Source organism: Dendrobates tinctorius, unplaced genomic scaffold, assembly GCF_039654945.1.
Source record: "Dendrobates tinctorius isolate UK_male_01 unplaced genomic scaffold, ASM3965494v1 ptg000039l, whole genome shotgun sequence".
Lineage (NCBI taxonomy): Eukaryota > Metazoa > Chordata > Amphibia > Anura > Dendrobatidae > Dendrobates > Dendrobates tinctorius.
Window position 1 is genome coordinate 27,345,818 of NW_027361707.1, and position 20,226 is coordinate 27,366,043.

The window sequence follows — 20,226 nt, forward strand, 5'->3', positions numbered from 1 at the left end:
CCAACCGCTTTGTCAGATTTCTTTGCGCAACCTCACAAACATTGTGAGCAGTCCATGGGAGCATGGGCAGGATGAAGTAGCTGGAAAGCAACCTTGGACTAGTCCCAGACCGGCTTTTTAAAGCATTTTTCTCTGGCTCGCGATTCAGAGGAAACCATAAACATATCGGTTTCTGACTCATGCTATCCTTGGTTGTTACCCTAGGTTCCCTTTCAAGGCTATCATTACCCCAAAATGAAATGGAAATCTCTGGACACCACTGTGGAATAGCAATAGCAAATAAAAATATAATAAGAGATACAGTGCCTTGCAAAGTATTAAGTTAAATGGGCCGAATAATATTGCCCGCCCCACTTTTCAGTTTTTGAATTTCCAAAAAAATTAAAAATAACCAATAAATTTTGTTCAACTTCACAATTGTGTCACACTTGTTGTTGATTCTTCACCAAAAATTTACATTTGGTATCTGGTATTTGGTATCAGAGGCTGGACAGACATCTGACTGGGATGATTTAGCGAATCCTGCTTTGAGCAGAGGGTTGGACCAGATGGCCCAGGAGGTCCCTTCCAACTCTACGATTCTATGATTCTATTTTTGAAGCATGATATGTGGGAAAAGGTTGAAAAGTTCCAGGGAGCCGAATACTTTCACATTGCACTGTAAATTCTAACTTACAATTCAAAATTCAATATGAAAAAAGTTCCCTCCTTGTTCTCCTCCATAAAGCCCACGTTTTCCTAATGATACTGCATCACAGAAATCTTCGCTGCTTGTCGCCCACCATCTGCACTCGTATAAATACCAGAGGGTGTTCAAGATAACAGTTGGTATAAATAATAGCAGGAGACAACTGTATAGATTAACTCTTCATTGTATGGAGAAACTTTTATTTTCCGCAGTATTTAAGTTATTAGGGCTTTCAAGTTGCCAATTAGAGCATATGGACATAGCAGGGGAGGATTCCCACTCTCAAGTCTTCCTTGATGAAGCTAAATGGGGATAGTCTTTATGAGAATAACTCCCTCTATGCTGGAACTGTAAATGGCCACAATATGATGCTTCATTTCTACTGCAGAGGACAATAGGTTTTTTGTTAAATGGCTCTTACCAAGATATTGTCTATGGGACTGCTGAAAATGCTCAGCAATGCTCAACTTTTTTTGGCTGTCCCATAGACAATGAATGCAGAGGATGTCTATCATCCACGCCTAAGCATATTTCAAGATGGTGGTCTGCAGAGCCTGGTTCTTTGGGTTCCAGAGTCCCATTTTTGGAATCACCGGGGGGTCACAGTGATTGGACCCTCAGTAATCAGAAGATTTCTCCTTTCCAACCGATAATATCTTGGGAATAACCCTTTTAGTTTTGCTAGCAAAGTCAACTACTTGCTGGAGGTGGGTTGGGGTGAGGAGCCAGACACCTTTTGATTCCATCATAACTAGATTGCTGGCTATTTTCTTATTTTAAAACCTTTTCACATCACCTGAAATTTTTGGGTGAAGGTCGGAGAACCCATTTGACAAACTAGGTAGTTAGTAATAATTAGGGCAGGTTTCATCCACTGGATTCCAATTCACGGATATCAAGTGGAGGCGTTACCTTCATTTAATTTATAGAAGCAGTGACGACAAATACTTTGTCTCTCCTGCATTTACTGATGTAAAAATCAGAGACAACATTGATCCAAAAGATCACGGATTCCTGTAATTTGTGTATGGAAATGCAGGAAAGACACCGCTTGAGTTTCCTTCGCAAAATATCTATAGGTTACATGTTTTATATTAGGGTCCTAGGACAACCAGAAGAAACATGTCGGAGTATCTGTAGCAGATGGTCCGCTGGTTGTATCAGTAATTCCGGGAGTATACTTCAGGCTTTACAATGCTAATGTACAATGCTGGATAGATAATGGTGTCATCTCTGTATATCGGGAATGCAACCGTGAATGAAGTGATGTAAACTGGGAAACATTCTGGTATTGTGAGGAATCTGAATAGGATTTACAGGAAGATTGATCTCGTTCCTCCTCCCAAATATTTTTATATTCATTATCATTCACAATAGCATCATCAGCCCCATTACTGTCATCGCTCTCACACAAAACAGCTCGCAGCTGCCTCACATTTTCCATTATTCCAATAAACTCTGCTCCAGATAATTGCAGACTAAGAACAGATCGCAGGTGAACTTCAAACACACAGACGCGCATTTCTAAGGGCCTCTGTCATGCAAACATTACAGCTCAAGTGATCCTGTTGTCACCAGAGATGGGAGCTCCTTACTGAATGGAGTGGTATAACTACACTGGGTGTACAGATTGCAGCCACATCTGGGCTCTCCTATAAAAGAGTCCAAGGAGGGGTAGAAAAAATGATTCCTCCCGAAACAGCGCCGTTCCTTCATAGTCAGTACTATGTTTCCTTCCGGTCTCTTGAGATCGGCGTGACATCAAAACTAGTTATGAGCGAACATCCTCGGATAAGGTGCTATCCGAGCATGCCCGTGTGCTAACCGAGTCTCTTCTGTGTGCTCGAAAAATATGTTCGAGACCCCACGGCTACATGTTTTGCGGCTGTTAGGCAATCCCTCCATGTCTTCCAGCTGTCTAACAAACAGGCAATCCCTGCAAATGTTGTTTACCATGTCCCGCTATGTCAACCAGAGTGTCACGCCGCAGCTGCGGCTCTTCCCGCGGTCACACTCCCCGCCGCGGTCCCTGGCGGCTTTCACGCCGCGGTTTCACCTGCCCCGGCCCTCACCGAAATCTTCCTGGTCGGCTTACTGGGTGCTCGCTCCCGCCCGGTCTCCTCAGCGTCCACGGGCGCGTGCTCCCGCCCGTCCTCCTCAGCGTCCACGGGCGCGCGCTCCTCCCCCGGCTTCCTGCCCCTCGCCGGGCGCGCGCTCATACTACTGTCAGGGGCGCGCGCGCTTGCTATCCCCTCTGAGGGCGCGCGTCCTCCTCAACCTAGGGTCATGACCCGGAAGCTCTGAGCAGTGTCCTATATCAGGCCGCCCCTTCCTCCACGCAGTGCCTGATGATCCTTTTGAGCCCTGCTTTGGATCCTGGCCCTCTGTGCCCTGCGCGCGCTTCTGCTTCTGACCTGTTCTCACCTAATAGTGACTCTCCGCTGTTCTCTTCCCTAGGATCCGGATTCCCGAGGTCCTGATCCGTGCTGTCCTGGTTTCCTGGTGGTGCTTCCAGTCCGTGTCTGCCGCCTGCGTTTCCATCTGTGTTCCTGACTTGTCCGCTTCCTATGGTCCTCTTCTAAGGAGTCCTCCTGCCTGCCTCTCCTGTGTTCTGTTGGGTCCTCGTGGCCTCCTCCCTGGTAACAGCTGCCGCTGTGATAGTTACCCGCGGGCCTGCCCCAAACACTCCCTGTATAGGGGGTGGTCCACCTGGTCAGCTCGCCCGTGGGAGGTTCGTTGCCACGGTCCACTCCAAGAGTACTACCAAAGTCTCACACAGAGGTTAAGCCCAATTACTCTTGATTACATTTTGGAAGAGATTTTGCAGGAGATCTTGGCAATTTTTGTATAGTTGCACCTCTTTTACAGGACACACCCAACATTTACTCCCAATCGCTGTCATTTGACTCTGCGTGGGAACGACAGGGCTCGGTCTGAAGACAAAATTATAACAAAAGTGGTCATAAACAGGAAACCTTCATGGAGAGCTCCTTTCCCTGAAGTTCTGGGAGGTTTATTTTCAGTGCCCAACTCATCCAGGAGGTACATTCTTTCTCATGGGACCTCCCAGACTTTCTGAGAGTTGGCAAGTAGCTTCAAGCTACATCTCAAATCTATATAATTCATATATAGATAATCCCCCGATACTCACCCATCCGGTAATCAGGGATCAGATGCCCATTGATCTAAAGGTTGTGTGCGATAATGCAACTCACTGACTTCAGTAAGAACCAAGTCCACTACTTGATACAAGAACCCATGGAAAATTATGGAACGTTTCTGGAAGCTTTTCTAAACCAGGAAAAACACTTCCGCCTGTAATGATGGAAAGGGGAAATGACCACAATCTCATCACTGAAATTTAGTCTTGAAGAAGAGCTCCTGAGCATAAAGAGAACCAGTTACTGCAAAGTTGCCAACATTTCCAGGTATGCTAAAATAGGATCAGTCAACAGGCGAAACCTGGCCAAATTTTGCTCTTCATTTATTCCCTCTGCTCCCCTGAATTTTCCATTTCTTATTTTTTTAAATCCACCATTCAGTTCCAGAGATATTCGCCTTTTCATTTATTGGTAATTTGTTTGGCTTTACCAAGGGCATGTTCCTCATAGGTTAATAATGTACAGCAGCGTAAAGACAGGATCCTGTGTGCCATGCCCCCATAATAAAGACCAGAAAAATTGACACTAAATAAAAAGGTCCATATCTCTGGAACCTTGTGGCGGATTTAAAATAAAATAAAAAAAATACACTGGGGACGAGCAGGAATAAAATAAAAGCAAAATGGTCATTTTTGACCCAATGACAGGTCCTCTTTAGGTCCCAAGCCAACCCTGACCCCTTTCGGGAACGCCCAATACCCATCTCAGAAAACTCTTTTGGCAGGGCTTACATAAACTCTGTCCACAACTGGCTCAAGAGTCCTGGAAAATCTCATCTAACTGTACTGTAGCTACTTTCTGACCAATCCCATGATTTTATAGTAACGAATTCTAGATCAAATGTTGCAGAGGAGCCTGAACCTAAAGATATTGATGTATATATGGCTAGAACTCTACAGCTTTGTCATTGACTTCCATTACAATTAGTACAGAAGTTGGGACCACAATGTCACGTGTCGCAATATTTACAACTCGGCAAGACACATGGATGGTATGGCTGAGCCTGAAGTCTTCTAGGTGGCTCCAGAGGGTAAAACCCCTCCAGGATCTTAACTCCATGTCTTAGGTCAGTCCTCAAAAGACCAATGGGAACTGTTTATATCATATAAAAATATCTTTATTTTCAGATACAATTTAATTTTTAGTGACAGCATCATGACAACATCCAAAACCTGACAGAAGCAGCTAAATTACAGCACAAAATAATTTAGGTGACTCTCCCCCACCCCCCATTGTTGGGGGTTGTTATCGTTGCAAATGTCATGGATAAAAGATTTTGTACGTTATGAAATGCAAAAGACAGTTTTCATAAGAACAATAAGAAAAGGAACAATGAGAAAACGGAAAGTGCATTCATCTCCTTCGAGCATCGCGAATAATATATAGACATCCCGCTTTATATCTTTATATGGTGTAGATGTGGATAAATAACTCACCGCTACATACATTGCCAATAATTTCTACTAGTCCATAATATGATCTGAGTTTTTAGGGTTTTAAGGCCCCTATGTAATAAAAGTTATCTGAACCTCTGGATTTTGTCCGAAACGGAAACCATCTGATGTGGACGGAGGCCTCCTGTATGTCCCCCGACAGATGATGGCAGTGGAGAGAAGGATCCGATCATTGGCATTTCAACAGCCAATCCTTTTGTTTTCAGGGGAGCTTGGCGCCGTCTTTTTCCTCTCTCCACTGAAACCACATGAACGTTCGGCAGAGCGCAGCATTCCGGTGTATGGGGAAGTCGGGAGACATGTCAGTCTGTAGGAATGCCCAACCGATAGCTATCTCATGTGTGGGACCGGCTTTACCAGTGCAATAAAGAGCTGCACTGATTAAAATTCTGTATTTATAGACATTTTCACGCTGGCATTTTCCCAAATGAAAAATCAATCAAGTGCATTTTTTAGAGCTATACTCTTTTGCCTACTGATTAATTATGAATCAGTAGAGGCATGCCACCTATTCACGATCCTCATCTATTAACTAGATTAGAGGACAGAATATCTCCCTGGAGGACCCAACCTGTTCATGCATCACACAGATAGTACATTGATTCCAAAAGAATTGTGTAATGCTTCAATTCCCCTGTGGTGGAAGGAAGTGGAAAATCTACACTGCATCAACTCAATACCGCGGCATATAGATAGGTACTGTACATGGATGTGAACTTAGAGGAGAAGATTGAATTATGAAGAGTTTTTCATTTGGTTATTTCAAAGATAACATGGGTAGACCAATGTATCCATCCAATCCTAAAATATAGCAACCTTTCATAAAGCCCGCCACGCACATCAGATGGCTAACCATCATTTAGCCGACAGCCGTCACGGCCGGCTCTCACACACAAGAGCGTTTGTTCAGCCTACCGCTCTTATGTTGAGAAAGCTGAAGCCAGACTTGTCTTATCTTCCACCAGTATTGACTTATCAGCAGGAGATCGGCAGTCTGGAATCGGACATGCCGGATTGTGATTTCCCCCCACAATAAATTGTCCAGGGTTTGGCCGACGGTGTAATGTGCTTAAGGCCCTATTCACATGTACGTGTTTCCGGTACGTATGGAACCCATCTTTTTCACGTACCCATTATAACTTAGGGTCATCTTCACATGCCCTTATTTTCACACGGACCGTGTACCACACGGAGACATGTCCATTTTTTACTGGCAGCACGGATGACAATGCCCAATACAAGTCTATGGGTCCGTGAAAAACACGTATAGCACACGGATTGAATTGTAAAATATAAGAGTAGATTTTTTATTTCATTCTTAGTTTATCCATACTGAAAAAACACGGATGACACAATGATCAAAAACACTGATATTGGTTTTTTTCCAGTATCTATTTTATATGGATGTGTGGAAGGCTCCTAAGAGAGTAAACACTCATGTGTCCATCCATGTGAATGTCTGAAAACACAAATTGGCAAAATAAATAGCAAACACAAACTTCCATGGATAAAGATAATAAAGAAAAGTTTCACAATGGGGGACCTTAACCGGCATGGAAAAAATAAAAAAAAAGATGTCCATTCTTATGGCAGTTTCGTAGCCAATTTTGTCATTGCCAAATCTGTTACCAGACCCCTTACCAATGTGCCACTTATAATACTAATGTCATTCTTTGTGGCATAGGGATCTTTGGGCCCCTCTCAGAAACCACGGCAAAGTAGGAGCTACTTCCTCTGCACCAGATGTAGCCAACCTCCAGATAGGCACTGATGGACTTTTTACACAAAAGTAGCTTTGTATTTGGTGTCCGAATCTCTGCCTCTCTCACTCTTAGCGGTGACCATTGGTGGGAGGTCTGATGTCCTGCACACCCCCGTCCTCGTTCGTCCCTTGCAAGATTTCAGTTCGGAAATGTAGCCCTCAAAGCTCAGATTTCCCATGTCTTCCCGAGAGTCGTGCTTTCTTGGGGTGTGTTTGACTCCATCCACATCGATGACTCTACCTGCTTGGGGGCGATGAACCGAACTGTTGCATCTGATGATGGGTTTGTCCTTTATGTCTGGTGAATGCTCCCAAAAACTCTCTGTGCTTCTAGACAGTTTTTTCTTTCTGTCCTTGTGACCTGAGATGGAGGAAAAAATAAAAACAGTGATGATTAGTCACAGTGTGAATGGGTCCTTCATCATTTTTGAGTTGCCTTCTGCAAATTAATATGTTATCTGGTCCAAGTAAAATTTGAGTCTCATGTAGAGCTAGAAATTTGGGTTGTTCTTTATGTTAAGGATATTTTTTATACCATGGCCAAACCTACAATTATTTACAGGGCCTACTTTAGAAGAAACCTTGACAAGAACATGCAACCAGGCGGATATGAACTTAGGGGTCCAGAGTCTAGGCTTGCAAGAAAAATGCTAAAAAATGGTGAATAATTTATTGCATATTATTACTTCAAAGCAATATAGTGGTCTCATGAAAGCCCAGCATGCAGCAATATGAAGGTCTCACTAACTCAGCTAAATGTAGGGTTGTCCAGTACTCGGCACAACCTTATCTCAATTACTATATTTCCCTGTGTAAAATTAAAAAAAACCCTGTACTCACCTCTGGCGCCATTCCAATGATATCAGTGTCGGGTTTCCCGGGGCTTGCGTGACCTTCTGTTATGCGAGCCCAGCGGCCGCTTCTCTCTCACTCCCTTTGGACAAAACTGATATCCAGAGAAGGTGAGAGAGCAGCAGTTCTGACTTTGTCCAGATATCAGTTTTGTCTGAAGAAAGCGGGAGTAAAGCCATCATTAGCAGACGCCGATTGGCTGTAGGATTCATAAGGTGTAACAATGTCTTCTGAGCCCCGGCTCTGACATTGGTGGAACATCACTGGCACCAACTTCACTGGAACAGCGAAGACACTGGAGGCGAGTACAGGCAGTATTTATTTTGGGAATATAATTGAGAAGGGGTTATCCAAGTAATGGAAAAACAATTTCAGGCCAAAATACATACCCGTATTGCAAAAAAAAAAGTATTATTTTTCCAAATTCTCTTCAATGTGACTCCAAGGAACATGTGTTTGGTTACCCAATTCAGAATTTACAAGTATTCTGTCTTTTATTTATAATTGGCAACATGTCATGGCTGCCCATTAAGGGATTGTTGTGTATGCATAAAGCCATGTTATAAAGTGGCACGTTGTCGTCTGTGGCACGGCTTGTCATTCAATACCCAATGTTTTCAGCCTTAGAGAATAGAGAATTGGGAAAACTCCAGGTAAGCTAAATGCAATTTGGGCCGCTGCCCGGAGACCTACACAATTCCTGGATTCTGTCAGCCGAAACAGCTCATGATTGCTAGAAAAAGCTCTTTATTCAATGTTTAATGAGCACCAAATGGATCCTTCTAATTGCTAGAATTATTTTAGAATCAGAACATGACCATCTAGACCATTTTCTGAAGACAATCTGTGCCTTTTTCGTGAGGAGCATGACAAATGTCGAAAGCTGTCCCCCATATTACATTTTTCCCCAATTGTTGCCGGGTGCTGTAGTACTAAAGTTGTTCATGCCCCACACGACAGATCTGCATCACATGAATGAGAAAGCTGCTCGGTCAGATCAGGAAACCATTTATCACATCTGAGACTAAGATCACTAGAACGGAGGCAGGGTGGTGCCGATCACCTGTTCTTCCTCAATGTTGGGGTGTTGAATGGAATGACATGGTCGCTCATGAATGCTGCCATTAAATTCAAGCTTATCTCAGTCAATCCCATAGACAAATCCAGCAACCAAGTTGCTCCATTTATTTCCGGATGCATTGAGGAGAATGGGGCCACTTTTCTAGCAATTGTGAGGTTCCCAATGGTGGGACATACACAGATCAAAGATTTATCAGCTATTCTGTAGCTAGATCATAAAAGTTAGATTTGGAAATTTTTTTTATAGTGATTTCTTAATAAAAATTGCACACATTACTAAGTAGATCTCTTAGACCAGAAGAGGTTGGTGTACTTGCATTAAAAAAAATCCATGTCAGAATGGCTGTATAATCCTGACATGAAAATGACCATTTTATTAGTCCAACTATGGAGTGAGAGCTCATGTCTCAATACTATATTCAATTTCCTCCCACCCAGCCTGACTGACAGCTGCAGCTTGTACTGAGCATTGTGAGATCTCAGCAGGGAGGAAGGACGCTGAGGAGCTGTCAATCAGGCTACGTGGCTAGATGAGTATTGAGTTTTAGCTTTGACAATGGGTTATATAACTATTCTAACATGGATTTTGAAAGCAAGTGTACCAACTTTATCCAGACTAGGAGATCTATTTAAAGAGACTGACACCAGGTTTTTGCTCCCCCAATCAAAAAAAACATTGTATAGGAGCAGAGACTTATCAATGTATCACTTACTGAGCTGCTTGCTGTAGGTTTGATAGATTCGCTGTTTTATCTGCTGATCTAGCAGTTCTCTGAATGCTGAGCTCTGAATAACCCGGCCCTCAGCACTTATTGACAGCTATGTACACTGTGCATTAGCAGAAAGCTGCCAATCATTGATGCGGGCGGGGCTGCACAGAGTTCATGAATAAGCAGGTTTACTAGTCCTCTAGTAATAAATCACTGTTTTATCAGCAGAAGGTTATCAAAACTACAGAAGCAGCCCAGTAAGTGATACATCAATGGAATCAGGGTCACTATTTGTACAGTAGGCTGCTTTCAGATTAGGTGGCAAAAGCCTGCGGACAGATTCCCTTTAATAATTTATTCAGTTTTGTATTGTGAATTCGGGAGACAGATCTTTTGCCTGTTTAACAGTTGAAATTTTAGGTACAAAACTTGGACTTCTACTGAATCAAGTTTACAGTCCCACCGGCCCTTGCTACATCCGGTACATGATCGGTCACACATCGGGGCAGTGCAGTCATTTGGATGAGGTCTTGAAAGCATATGGAACCTCAAAGATAAGCATTAGTTTTGGAGACTTTATGATAAATGCAGGACATTTATTATCTACAATCATAGAAGTGAGAAATATGGCAGCCAAAACTGCTGATTTCCATAGCTTGTCCTGGGTTTTGCCCATTTTTTGGTCCCAAGTTCATCTACATGACCAATAGCAGAGAACAACTGGCAAAATGTTGGCTATTTTATTTTTTTCCAGGTAAGTGTTTCTTCACCATCCTGCACCTGACAATCAGTGACGCTGCTACTGGGACTAATTTTGGATGGTTCTCCTGGAATATAGGCAGAGATCAATGGTTATTAAGGAATGATTTACTAGAATCAGGAGGTAGCCCCGCCATTATGTGGTCCTTGAAATGTTGCCATGTTTGGCCATCTGAAACTATCCTAGTAGTCTACTGGAGGACAGCAAAAGATCTCCAGTGTTCAGGAAGTGAAACCATTGAGGGAAATAGGGCATCTTCAATTGCCAAAAAGGTGAACTAGTCTGTCTGTCGTTTAGGTGGCCATATACATGGGCTAATAAAACTCAGCATGGGCTGACAATCTAAAGGTGCTTCCCCTAGTGGAAAACATGGGTCGGTGTATTGTCCATGTGCTATCCAATCAAAAATCACAGTCATTCTATGTGTAAGTGTGCATGTGTAGCCCATTCACTATCTCCATCCATCCCTCACTCCCTCAAGATGGCTGGACCTTCATTGTAAATACACACCTGTACTTTGTATCTCCCTCACCTCATTGTAGATTGTAAGCTCTCACGAGCAGGGGCGGCTTATTTTGCTTTCATTATTGTATTGTTAACGTTACTTATGACTTGTGTTTGGAACTGCTAAACTATAAAGCGCTGCGGAATATGTTGGCGCTATATAAAGATTATTATAAAATCATACAACACGTCTAATTTATAAGCTCATGAGCCCAAAGAATCCAACTTGCCAATCTTTGTGCTTGACCTTTGCCATCGGAGAGGAGTTGGCACACCCTGATACACATAAGATGGTTGGTCAGTTCAGCAACTCTGCGCTTATGTTTTTGGGCTCCTTACAGGAATTGTGAAACATTAGGAAGGTGCGATCCATGAGTCCTATTAGAACGGAGCAGAGGTGCACATCCTTGGCCACCGCTCCATTGAGATGTACTCTGCAACGCACTGTTCTTGGGATCCAAGAATGTCCAAACACTTGGAACCCAAGTGATCGGGAAGTTATTCCTCACATGGAGAGGGAGGGACTAACTCACAAACTTGGTACAACACCGTTTAATACGATGCCGTGGGCTCCTTGTTGAAACATATTTAGTGATGGAGTTGGACACCTTTTCTTGTGTAGGACTGGCTATACTATGGGTATGTGACAATCTCAAATTGGAATCAAAGTTTCATGGGAGAGCACTATGAGTCACAAAAAAAGCAGCACAACTGTGGCCCTTGAGGTTGGCCTTACTCTTAGCGTGTAGGAAAGGAGAAGGCATTTTTAGCTGATCCTCATCATTTACACCCAATGAAATGTCCACAACATCGAGGGTCTGTCGACTTCTACAACGTCGTAGATGCAGCAAGAGCAGAGACGCAGCTAAAGGGAGTGCGGATGTACCAGTCAATCCAGGCCCTAGTGCCTGATGGAAGGCCAATGCTCTTTTGCTACGTAAAGAATCATAAAATGTACGGGGTGGGAACTCTGCTGCCAAATTTGCACTGTGTTTCAAATTATGCCTCTAATTGGAAGGATGGATGAACAGTATCCCTAAAAATATGTTATGGCACATTTAAGGGCTCCATACACAATGGACAGCTGTAAAAATGTCATAGGCTTTGCCGGAACAGTAAAAAGCAGCACGTTTTATGCAGAAAAAAAAGCAGCAAAAACACTGAGTGTAACATAGCTATAACGCCACCGATTTTGTGACGCAGCAGCGATATCGCTATGTGTGATACTTACCTCCGACCGGCTCCCCCGGTGTCTGTCGCTGATCGCGCGAGAATGTCCGGCTCCATTTCTCGCCGTCAGCTTCCTGCTGGCGCCGACGAGCGACACGTGGAGGCGGGTGGGAGGACGTCAGGATTGCTGTGTGTGAAAGGTGAGTATCGTGCGCTGCGTCGCTGCTGCATCTCTGTGAGGTCAGCCAGTGTGGCAGCTCACTAGCGATCATTTAGCGATGCACCAGCAATCCTGACCGCGTCGGATCGCTAGTGCATCGCTAAATGTAAAGGGGCCTTTAGAGGCAAGTGAGTGCTATATACCTTGAGGAGGTCATTTTTACTGTCCAGTTAAACAAGATATGTGGAGAGTCTTCAAACTCAGTCGGATGGAAGAGACCTCCCAGAGTCTTCTGAACTTTACACTGAGCCATGAGTTTAAGGTAAAGACTTCAAGGTAGACTTTAGGCTCCATTCACACATTGGCATCACACAAAGGGGCCCACTAGCTTCTTTCTGTCATTCCTTGCAAACCTGCTACACCAGTCAGCAGAAGTATACACAGTCTTTCCCTGCAGGCTGTATTTGCATTTAGACTCTTCTTTGATGTTGCTCTTGCTTTAGGCATTTGTTTTGTTTTTCAACTTCATTGTGGATTTTGTTTTTGAAAATATCCATTGAAAACACTCAACCCGATGCCTAAATTCACCAGTGCAGTGTGTTCTTCACTCATTGACAGCCTGTTTATAAGCCAAGGTGATCTTCTATAGGCTCAGGATGAATGACCTCTCACTTGGCCCATTTGGTCTTTATCTCAAGGACAAGCTTCCTCTACTTGTGTTTTTTTAAAGACCTTGTAAAACAATCACACATTACTGTTTACTTCCTCCCTGTCCTAATCTATCACTCCTAGGACAAGATAAACTCCCAAACACACAAGACCAGATTTAGTTCATTTCGTGTGAGCCCGATGCAGCGCTCACTTCATCACACAAATTGTCATCCTCATCCTGATCTCATATTTCATATGGGGAACGTCTACAGAAATTGGCGCTTCTATAAATAAAAATCTCCTTGGAAGCACGATTTGTTTTTGTTTTGGTCTCGTACCTTCGAGAAGTTTTTTTTTTTTGTTTACACATCAAGCAGCTTTAGCTTTTTGAGAAAAGTAGAATTTCAGTGAAGTTTTGGATAAGATAAGTTTATACCAAGTTAAAAAGGGCTGTTTTTTCCCTCTAGAATAGTGCCACCCTTTTCTACAGATAGTGTCTGGTACCTCATTATTAAAGAAATGAGGCCAAGGTGCTTTACCAAGCACAGATCCGATTGGCTGTGATGAATGGCAGGCCTTTGTCGGGACTCCAGTTGCAATAGCAACTCATCAGCACCCACGATTGCACCGCGGGGAGCCAATGAGTTTAGCGAAGGAGTGTTTTCCCTCTATCAAAACTCCTCCTGTGCTGTATGATGAGTTAAATTGTTAGGATTGGCGAGAACACTAATACCAGCAATTACAGCAGAAGCCTGTGTGTCATAGTTGGGCTCCAGCAGCTGATCGCACTGGAACAGGACCTGAACCATGCTAAATCCACATGACCGATATATCCGTCACAAAGCACTAAGTGACCTGTGCTCCATGACACATATATACATGTTTTTTAGACCAACCTCCTGTTTCAGGATATTATCCACAATGGACAGAACGCAAACCCTATATTTTGTATAGTAGCATCTAATCCGTGTGTGCCAAAGTCATTGTGAACAAAGGGGGAGGCGGTAATCTGTGATACCGCCTAGTGCGATTGTTGGGTTTGCTCAATTTTGTATGACAGTTATCTGTCATTTTAATCATGTCTCTGATAAGATGCCTGTCTAAGGTTCCCGTTAGATTTAGCGATGCACCAGCGATCCCGACAACGATCAGGATCGCTGATGCATCGCTAAATGTTCGCTAGTGAGCTGCCAAACAGGCAGCTCTCACCAGCGATACTCGGCAGTCGCTCCTCCTTGTCAGACGGCAGTGATGATGATGACTTCCACCTGCGTCCATGCGTCACTAATCGGCGCCAGCGGGACGCCAACGAGAAGAAAATGGCCCAGGACGTTCGAGTGCGATCAGCGATATCCAGCGGTGGGGGCCAGTCGGAGGCAAGTGTCACATGTAGCGATATCGCTGTTGCGTCACAAAATTGGTGACGCTTTAGGCTACTTTCACATTAGTGCTTTTAGTGCAGCGCTTCGTGCGCAATAGAGAAGCACACAAAAAACGCATCATGCGTTTTGCATGCGTTTGCGTTTTTTAGGAGCAAGCATTTTAACTAGTTTCAAGCCATGTTAACTCTTAAAACACATGCGTTTTTTAACGCAGGCGTGCGCATGTCCATGCGCACGCCTGCGTTCCTATAGACAGTAATGCGTTATTATGTCGCATTCCGTGCGCATGCGTTTTCTTACGCCGTTGGGCGGACCCAAAAATGCAACAGGTTGCGTCTGGGCGCACACCTTAAAAAAACGCATGTGCACGAAAACGCATACGAACGCGTGCAAACGCTAGACCATGCGCACGCCATGTTAAACATAGGTGCACATGACGCATGGACGCGCACGATGCGCTGCGCAAAAAAACGCTAATGTGAAACCAGCCTTAGTGATATCGCTAGCGATTTCGCTATGTGTAAAAGGCCCTTAAAACTCCTCCAGCAAGGACAGGAAATGGAGACTAAAGCCTCAGTGGCAAGTGTAAAAATATCTGCATTTCTTTTTCTGACAGTCTCATTCACGGTGTGGTGCAGTTACTCCAAGTCTCACTGTGCACAAATTAGATTAGCAAAAAGAAAAAGAAAAGTAATATTTTAAAAAATGGAGATTTCAACTCCGCTGGATTGGAAAAGATGCGGTCATGAGGTTGTAGGTGGTATTGCAGCTTGGCCATGTGTTTCACTCTGGGCCAAAATTGGGAGTGAAAAGTAGAATGCAAGACTCATATTACGGGCCTTATCATGTAAGGCCTCTTTCACACATCAGTATTTTTGATCAGTATTTGTATGCCAAAACCTGGAGTGTCTCCAAAACAAAGAACAGACATCAGTCTTTCAATTATATTTTTTTCTTGGTAAGTTCCATTCCTGGCTTTGGCATACAAACACTGATGCAAAATACTGACGTGTGAATGAGCCTTAAGAGTTATGTTTAGGGCTCTGCAGAAATGAAAACCAATAGTTATTGGCATCTCCTTTAGTTACATGCAATCTTTTCACCTTGAGACTTTCCATTTTAAGATGTCTTTATAGAATCAGATGCCTTCCATCACATTCCCGGTGTGCTCCGTTAGAGTAAATGGACTGGTGTTAAGTAATTAGGTATATGAGGATATGATGCAGGGTAAATGAATGGGTTAAGGAGCATTTATCTTTCTTTAAACTTAAATTTTAAAAAATTAATAGCGAGAGAACAAACAAGAAAGAAAGATACAGAATGGAGACAGTTTATTATTTTTTTTGAGAGAATTGATACAAAATGCACACAAAATCTCTACAGTCAAGATCAAGTGATCTACAGAGTAGGAGGAGACGAGCACAGGCCACAGTTCACACAGTATTGGGATTACATGCAATATACAAGATAATTTCAGGATTTTTTTAAAGTGCAAACACAATTGATTGCCCTTAAAGGAATTCTACAGATCAGGGTTTTGTATAGGTGGCTCCTACGGGTTTGGTTGGATGAACTGCCAGGCTCCTACGGGTTTGCTTGGATGAACTGCCAGGCTCCTAAGGGTTTGCTTGGATGAACTGCCAGGCTCCTACGGGTTTGCTTGGATGAACTGCCAGGCTCCTACGGGTTTGCTTGGATGAACTGCCAAAAGCTCCTACGGGTTTGGTTGGATGAACTGCCAAGCTCCTATGGTTTTTTTGCTTGTTTGTTTTTTTAAAGTCTCAGATTATGGCAAGTTTAAAAATTTTTCTTTAAAAAAGTGTTTTGTTATCGTACGCTGTTATCGGCATAATATTGGGATGGGTCCAAACACAGAAAACGGCAGACTACTGCATTCAGGAGGGGATCTTAACTTCCGTTCAGTGATTTAATAGTGGCTGTGTATCTCCTGTAAGCTTTAAAAGGGAATGTCCAGCGGCATCCACAGCCACTCACTTAACCTGCAGTTTCAAAAAACACTATTAACCTATAGGTTTGTGGTTAATCTACAGGTTAATAGCGTTGCAAAGCCATTCGGCTTCCCTCTAGCTTTCAATCACAGAGGCACGTCTGGAGTGGTTCAGTCACTGCTCAGCACATGGTGAGCAGCGGCTATAACCACACCTCGGCACCGACTTGACAGTCAGCTCAACAGTACCAAGCAGCATTTTGGGACATTACAGGTTCTTTTTCAGCATCACAAGAGACCGGTGTGGATGACATTAAAATCCACAAACCAGGTCGCAGCGAGTATATGATCCGCAGGTATCATATACTGCATGCATCCTATTCATTAGGATAAGGTACATCCAGGAGTTTCGGCAGGTTGTGGATCACATAATGTCATCAGAAGTTGAGTGGCTACGGATGTCGCTAGATAATCCCGAAGCAAATTTTTTTTTCCAGTTTTGAAGGAAGAGATGGGGAAAAAATGCAGCAACATAGCCTATTGTTTATGACCATGTTTTCCCAACTCACCTGGAATATAAAAAGGGGAGCGATCAAAGAGGTATTCCAGCTCTTTAGTTCCATAAAATCCATTATTTATTGAAGCAAATTCGTTAAAAACAGCATACAGTATAAATATCACCAGCCCGCTCAGGGATCAATAAGCAGACGCGTTTCGAGCCTTGCGACTCTTATTCATTGCTTAACACATTAGTTTCTTTTTTTAAAAAAAAAGAATTTGCTTCAATAAATAATGGGTTTTATGGAGCAAAAGGGCTGGAATACCTCTTTGATCGATTACTAATCCTATCCTGCTGCACTACAGACGTCCCGTGCTCTGGTTAATGGACGTCTAAGGGGTGAGCTGACCCTTTTTCCTTTATCTCTATAGAAAAAGGGGAGAGCTCACAGACTCCCGGAAGATTTGCCAAGTCTTCTTGGTGCCTCAAAAGCGTCTCACAAGTTTTTGGAAAGCAGCACTCCAGGAAAAGTTTTCTGTGCATGACACTGACATGGGTCACTTTCACACGAAGCCCCAGTCACCTTATTCAGTATAGTGGGAAACTATGTGGAAGGGAAGTGACCACTAATAAGGGATTCGTGGGTCATGACACCCCATACCACCTTATCAGGGTGGTTGTGTAAGAGGTCAAATCTGCCTTAACTCATGGCAACATCTTTTTCTTTCCTCCTGATACCAAATATTCAGGTTAAAAGTTACTTTTAATTGGCTCCCATTTAAAAAAAAAAAATTATAAATTACAAAATAAACCAATTTATTAAATTGTGATCCATTAGTTGAATGATCATGTCTCCCTCTGATCAGAGAATAATTATGAATAGCGGCCTATTAGTACGGGTAAACGTTAAGATGAGTGGTTACTTCTGAAGATTAAAAAAATGTAGAATGCCTTTAAGGAGAGTTAGGAAAAATCAGTGCGTTATCTAAAATCATCGACAGATCACAGCAGAAAAAAAAAATGATACAATGGAAAGGAACACACAGATCATGCTTGATAAAGGCACACTTTATAGCAAGGTTTCAATTGAGGAATCAAAAGAGAAGAGGGTCAATAAAAACTGTACAGATATCTATACACCATGAGAGTCTCAGGAGAACATGCAGGGCAGAAGATATCGACATTGTAGAATTTACAGGAGAAATTCACAGAATAAAAAAAAAAACAAAATCAAAAAGCAAATTTAAATAAAAAAAAATAAGATATATATAAATTTCAGAAATGGTGATTTTTTTTTTCTTTAAAACAATAGTTGTAGAAAAATATGATTTTTTTTTTTTTTTTTTAATTTCCATGGCCCTCAAATAGCTTTTGAACTGTGGATTCAATATCATAAAAACAGGCTGGATCCAAAAACTGACCATCAAATAGAAAGTCATTATTAGTATTGTTGTATAAGGGGGTTTTCTCATCACCATAAATTGCTAGAGAGATAATTCTGTCTTAAAATCAGAGGGATCTTTCATTTTATAATTCACTACTTGTTATTGAGGTTAATCGACCACCACTGCAGTCTAATTGGTGGTGGATGGTCTATAGTTTGACAGATTTGGTACCAGCTTCCTCGCCCCTGGGCTACGCTGATGTTGCAAAGATGAAGCGGTCACCGCTTCCAGAAATCGAGTCCATAGATCAGGCCAGCGGCTCAACCATGCCACTGGTCCCAACAGCCAACCATTCAGGAGAGCAGCGCCCCTTCCCCTCGGCAATGCAGGAAGTCTCTGCTCTTGAAGCAATGTCTTGATATAATCTTTGAAAGTAGACCACGGCAGTAATACTCCTAAGGTCACCAAAACTTTGGGGAGAGATTTCGATTTTTGATGGGGGATCAGTGACCTAGAACCACCACCGATGATGGGACGGAGAAGCTCATTAGCTTTCCACTATGTAAGGGTGTGTTCACACTGGGTTTATGGAGTTTCTGCTCAAAAAACTCAGTAAAAATATTCAGAGGAGTTCAAAAACCAAGAGGTTTGATTACAAAGTTTGAGAGTCCCTGTTCCGAACACTCAGCAAAAAAAAAAAAAATCACTGTGAACAAACCCTACGAGTCATTTTATTTTACCATAAGCAGCGGAGCGGTCTAGTATCCATCAGTGGTTTTGGGCATTGACAGGAAACAGTTTGGGGACCTCCAAAAAAAAAATCTTTATCTTCTAAAATATCTCAATGACATGTCAGAAGATCGATTGAAGTGGAATTACCCTTTGAATCACGGGGTACCAATACAAGTCAACACTACTTGGTTTCTGTGAGGTCAACTTAGGACAAATGAGATCATTAGTTGTAAATTATGCTTTCCTTAATATTTAACAATCCATGTACCCTAATATTTACATCAGCAACCATTAGCCTGTCCTTCTAGATCGGTCATAAATACAAGATGTAGCACATAAAGGAGAAACTTGACACTTGAAAAATAACCTTTTTCCCACAATGGAAATAGTGTTATAAACAGAAACATGCAGTTTAAAAATATGTGCAATTCCGCAATGTTTAAAAGTGCAAAGAATAAAAAACAAAATAAAAGGAGACTTTTTTGCACTAAAGGAGGGCTTTGTAATCTTAAAAAAAAAATAATAACGAAAACACATCACTAAAATCTAGAAATACCTGATTTCTGATATCCATAATTATCTTGACTGCCCGAGCATGGAGTTGGGGGTGAAAAGTTGGCTTCGGAGAGTTTACTGACATCACGAGGCGGTGATGGGGGTAATGGTAGTAAAGTGCTATTGGGACTGCTAATGTCTCCTTCAGCCACTAGGGTGAGATCGGCGACATTGTCATCTTCCACAGTCTGGATATTTCCAGTGGAAAAGTCTCTGGACAGTCTCTCTCGTTTGGAGATGTTTTTTTCTTGAACATGTGGAATGGGGGATAGTGGAGTGTTAAAAGGAGCATAGGCTTTCCTTCCAGCAGGTGGCACAATGTCATGTTTGTCTCTTTTGTCCAGTCCGCTATACTTGCTGGATTTTTCTCCACCGTTCTGTGTACCTATAAATACACTGGATGACCCACTATTGCCTTTGTCAAGGCTAGTACTCTTTTCAGGCCTCCTCTTAGTGGGGTTTCCTGATGTTAGGCCGGAAGAAGTTGGGTCAAGTGGAGACAGACGGAGAAAATCTGGAAGCACCAAGTCTTCTTTTCGGAGAAGTCCTCTCTGGTCTTCTGCCCGGTTGCTCTGAGCTTTAGAAATCAACTCGAAGAAAGCTTGGAGTATGAAAAAAAACAGTAACAAATTAACAACATTTCAATCATAACCAAGACCATCTTCACACATCTGTATTTTGTGGCCCATACTCCGACCGCGATGCTCGTACTAGCCGACGAGTCTCCTGAATCGAGCTCGGTAGCCTCATATATGACGTAGGCTTGAGGAGTT

The 20,226-nt window shown here is 42.7% G+C and overlaps 1 protein-coding gene across 1 annotated transcript in view; it reads right to left on the bottom strand.

Moving 5' to 3' along the window:
* Positions 1–4,944: 4,944 nt before the first annotated feature.
* Positions 4,945–20,226, bottom strand: part of RGS12 (regulator of G protein signaling 12) — a 190,883-nt gene continuing 175,601 nt past the window's right edge. The window contains exons 17-18 of the mRNA XM_073574567.1: positions 19,455–20,054; positions 4,945–7,426 (exon numbers count right to left, since the gene is read on the bottom strand). Coding sequence (XP_073430668.1) covers positions 7,083–7,426; positions 19,455–20,054 — 944 coding nt within the window. The 3' untranslated portion in view covers positions 4,945–7,082. The remainder of the gene's footprint in view (positions 7,427–19,454; positions 20,055–20,226) is intronic.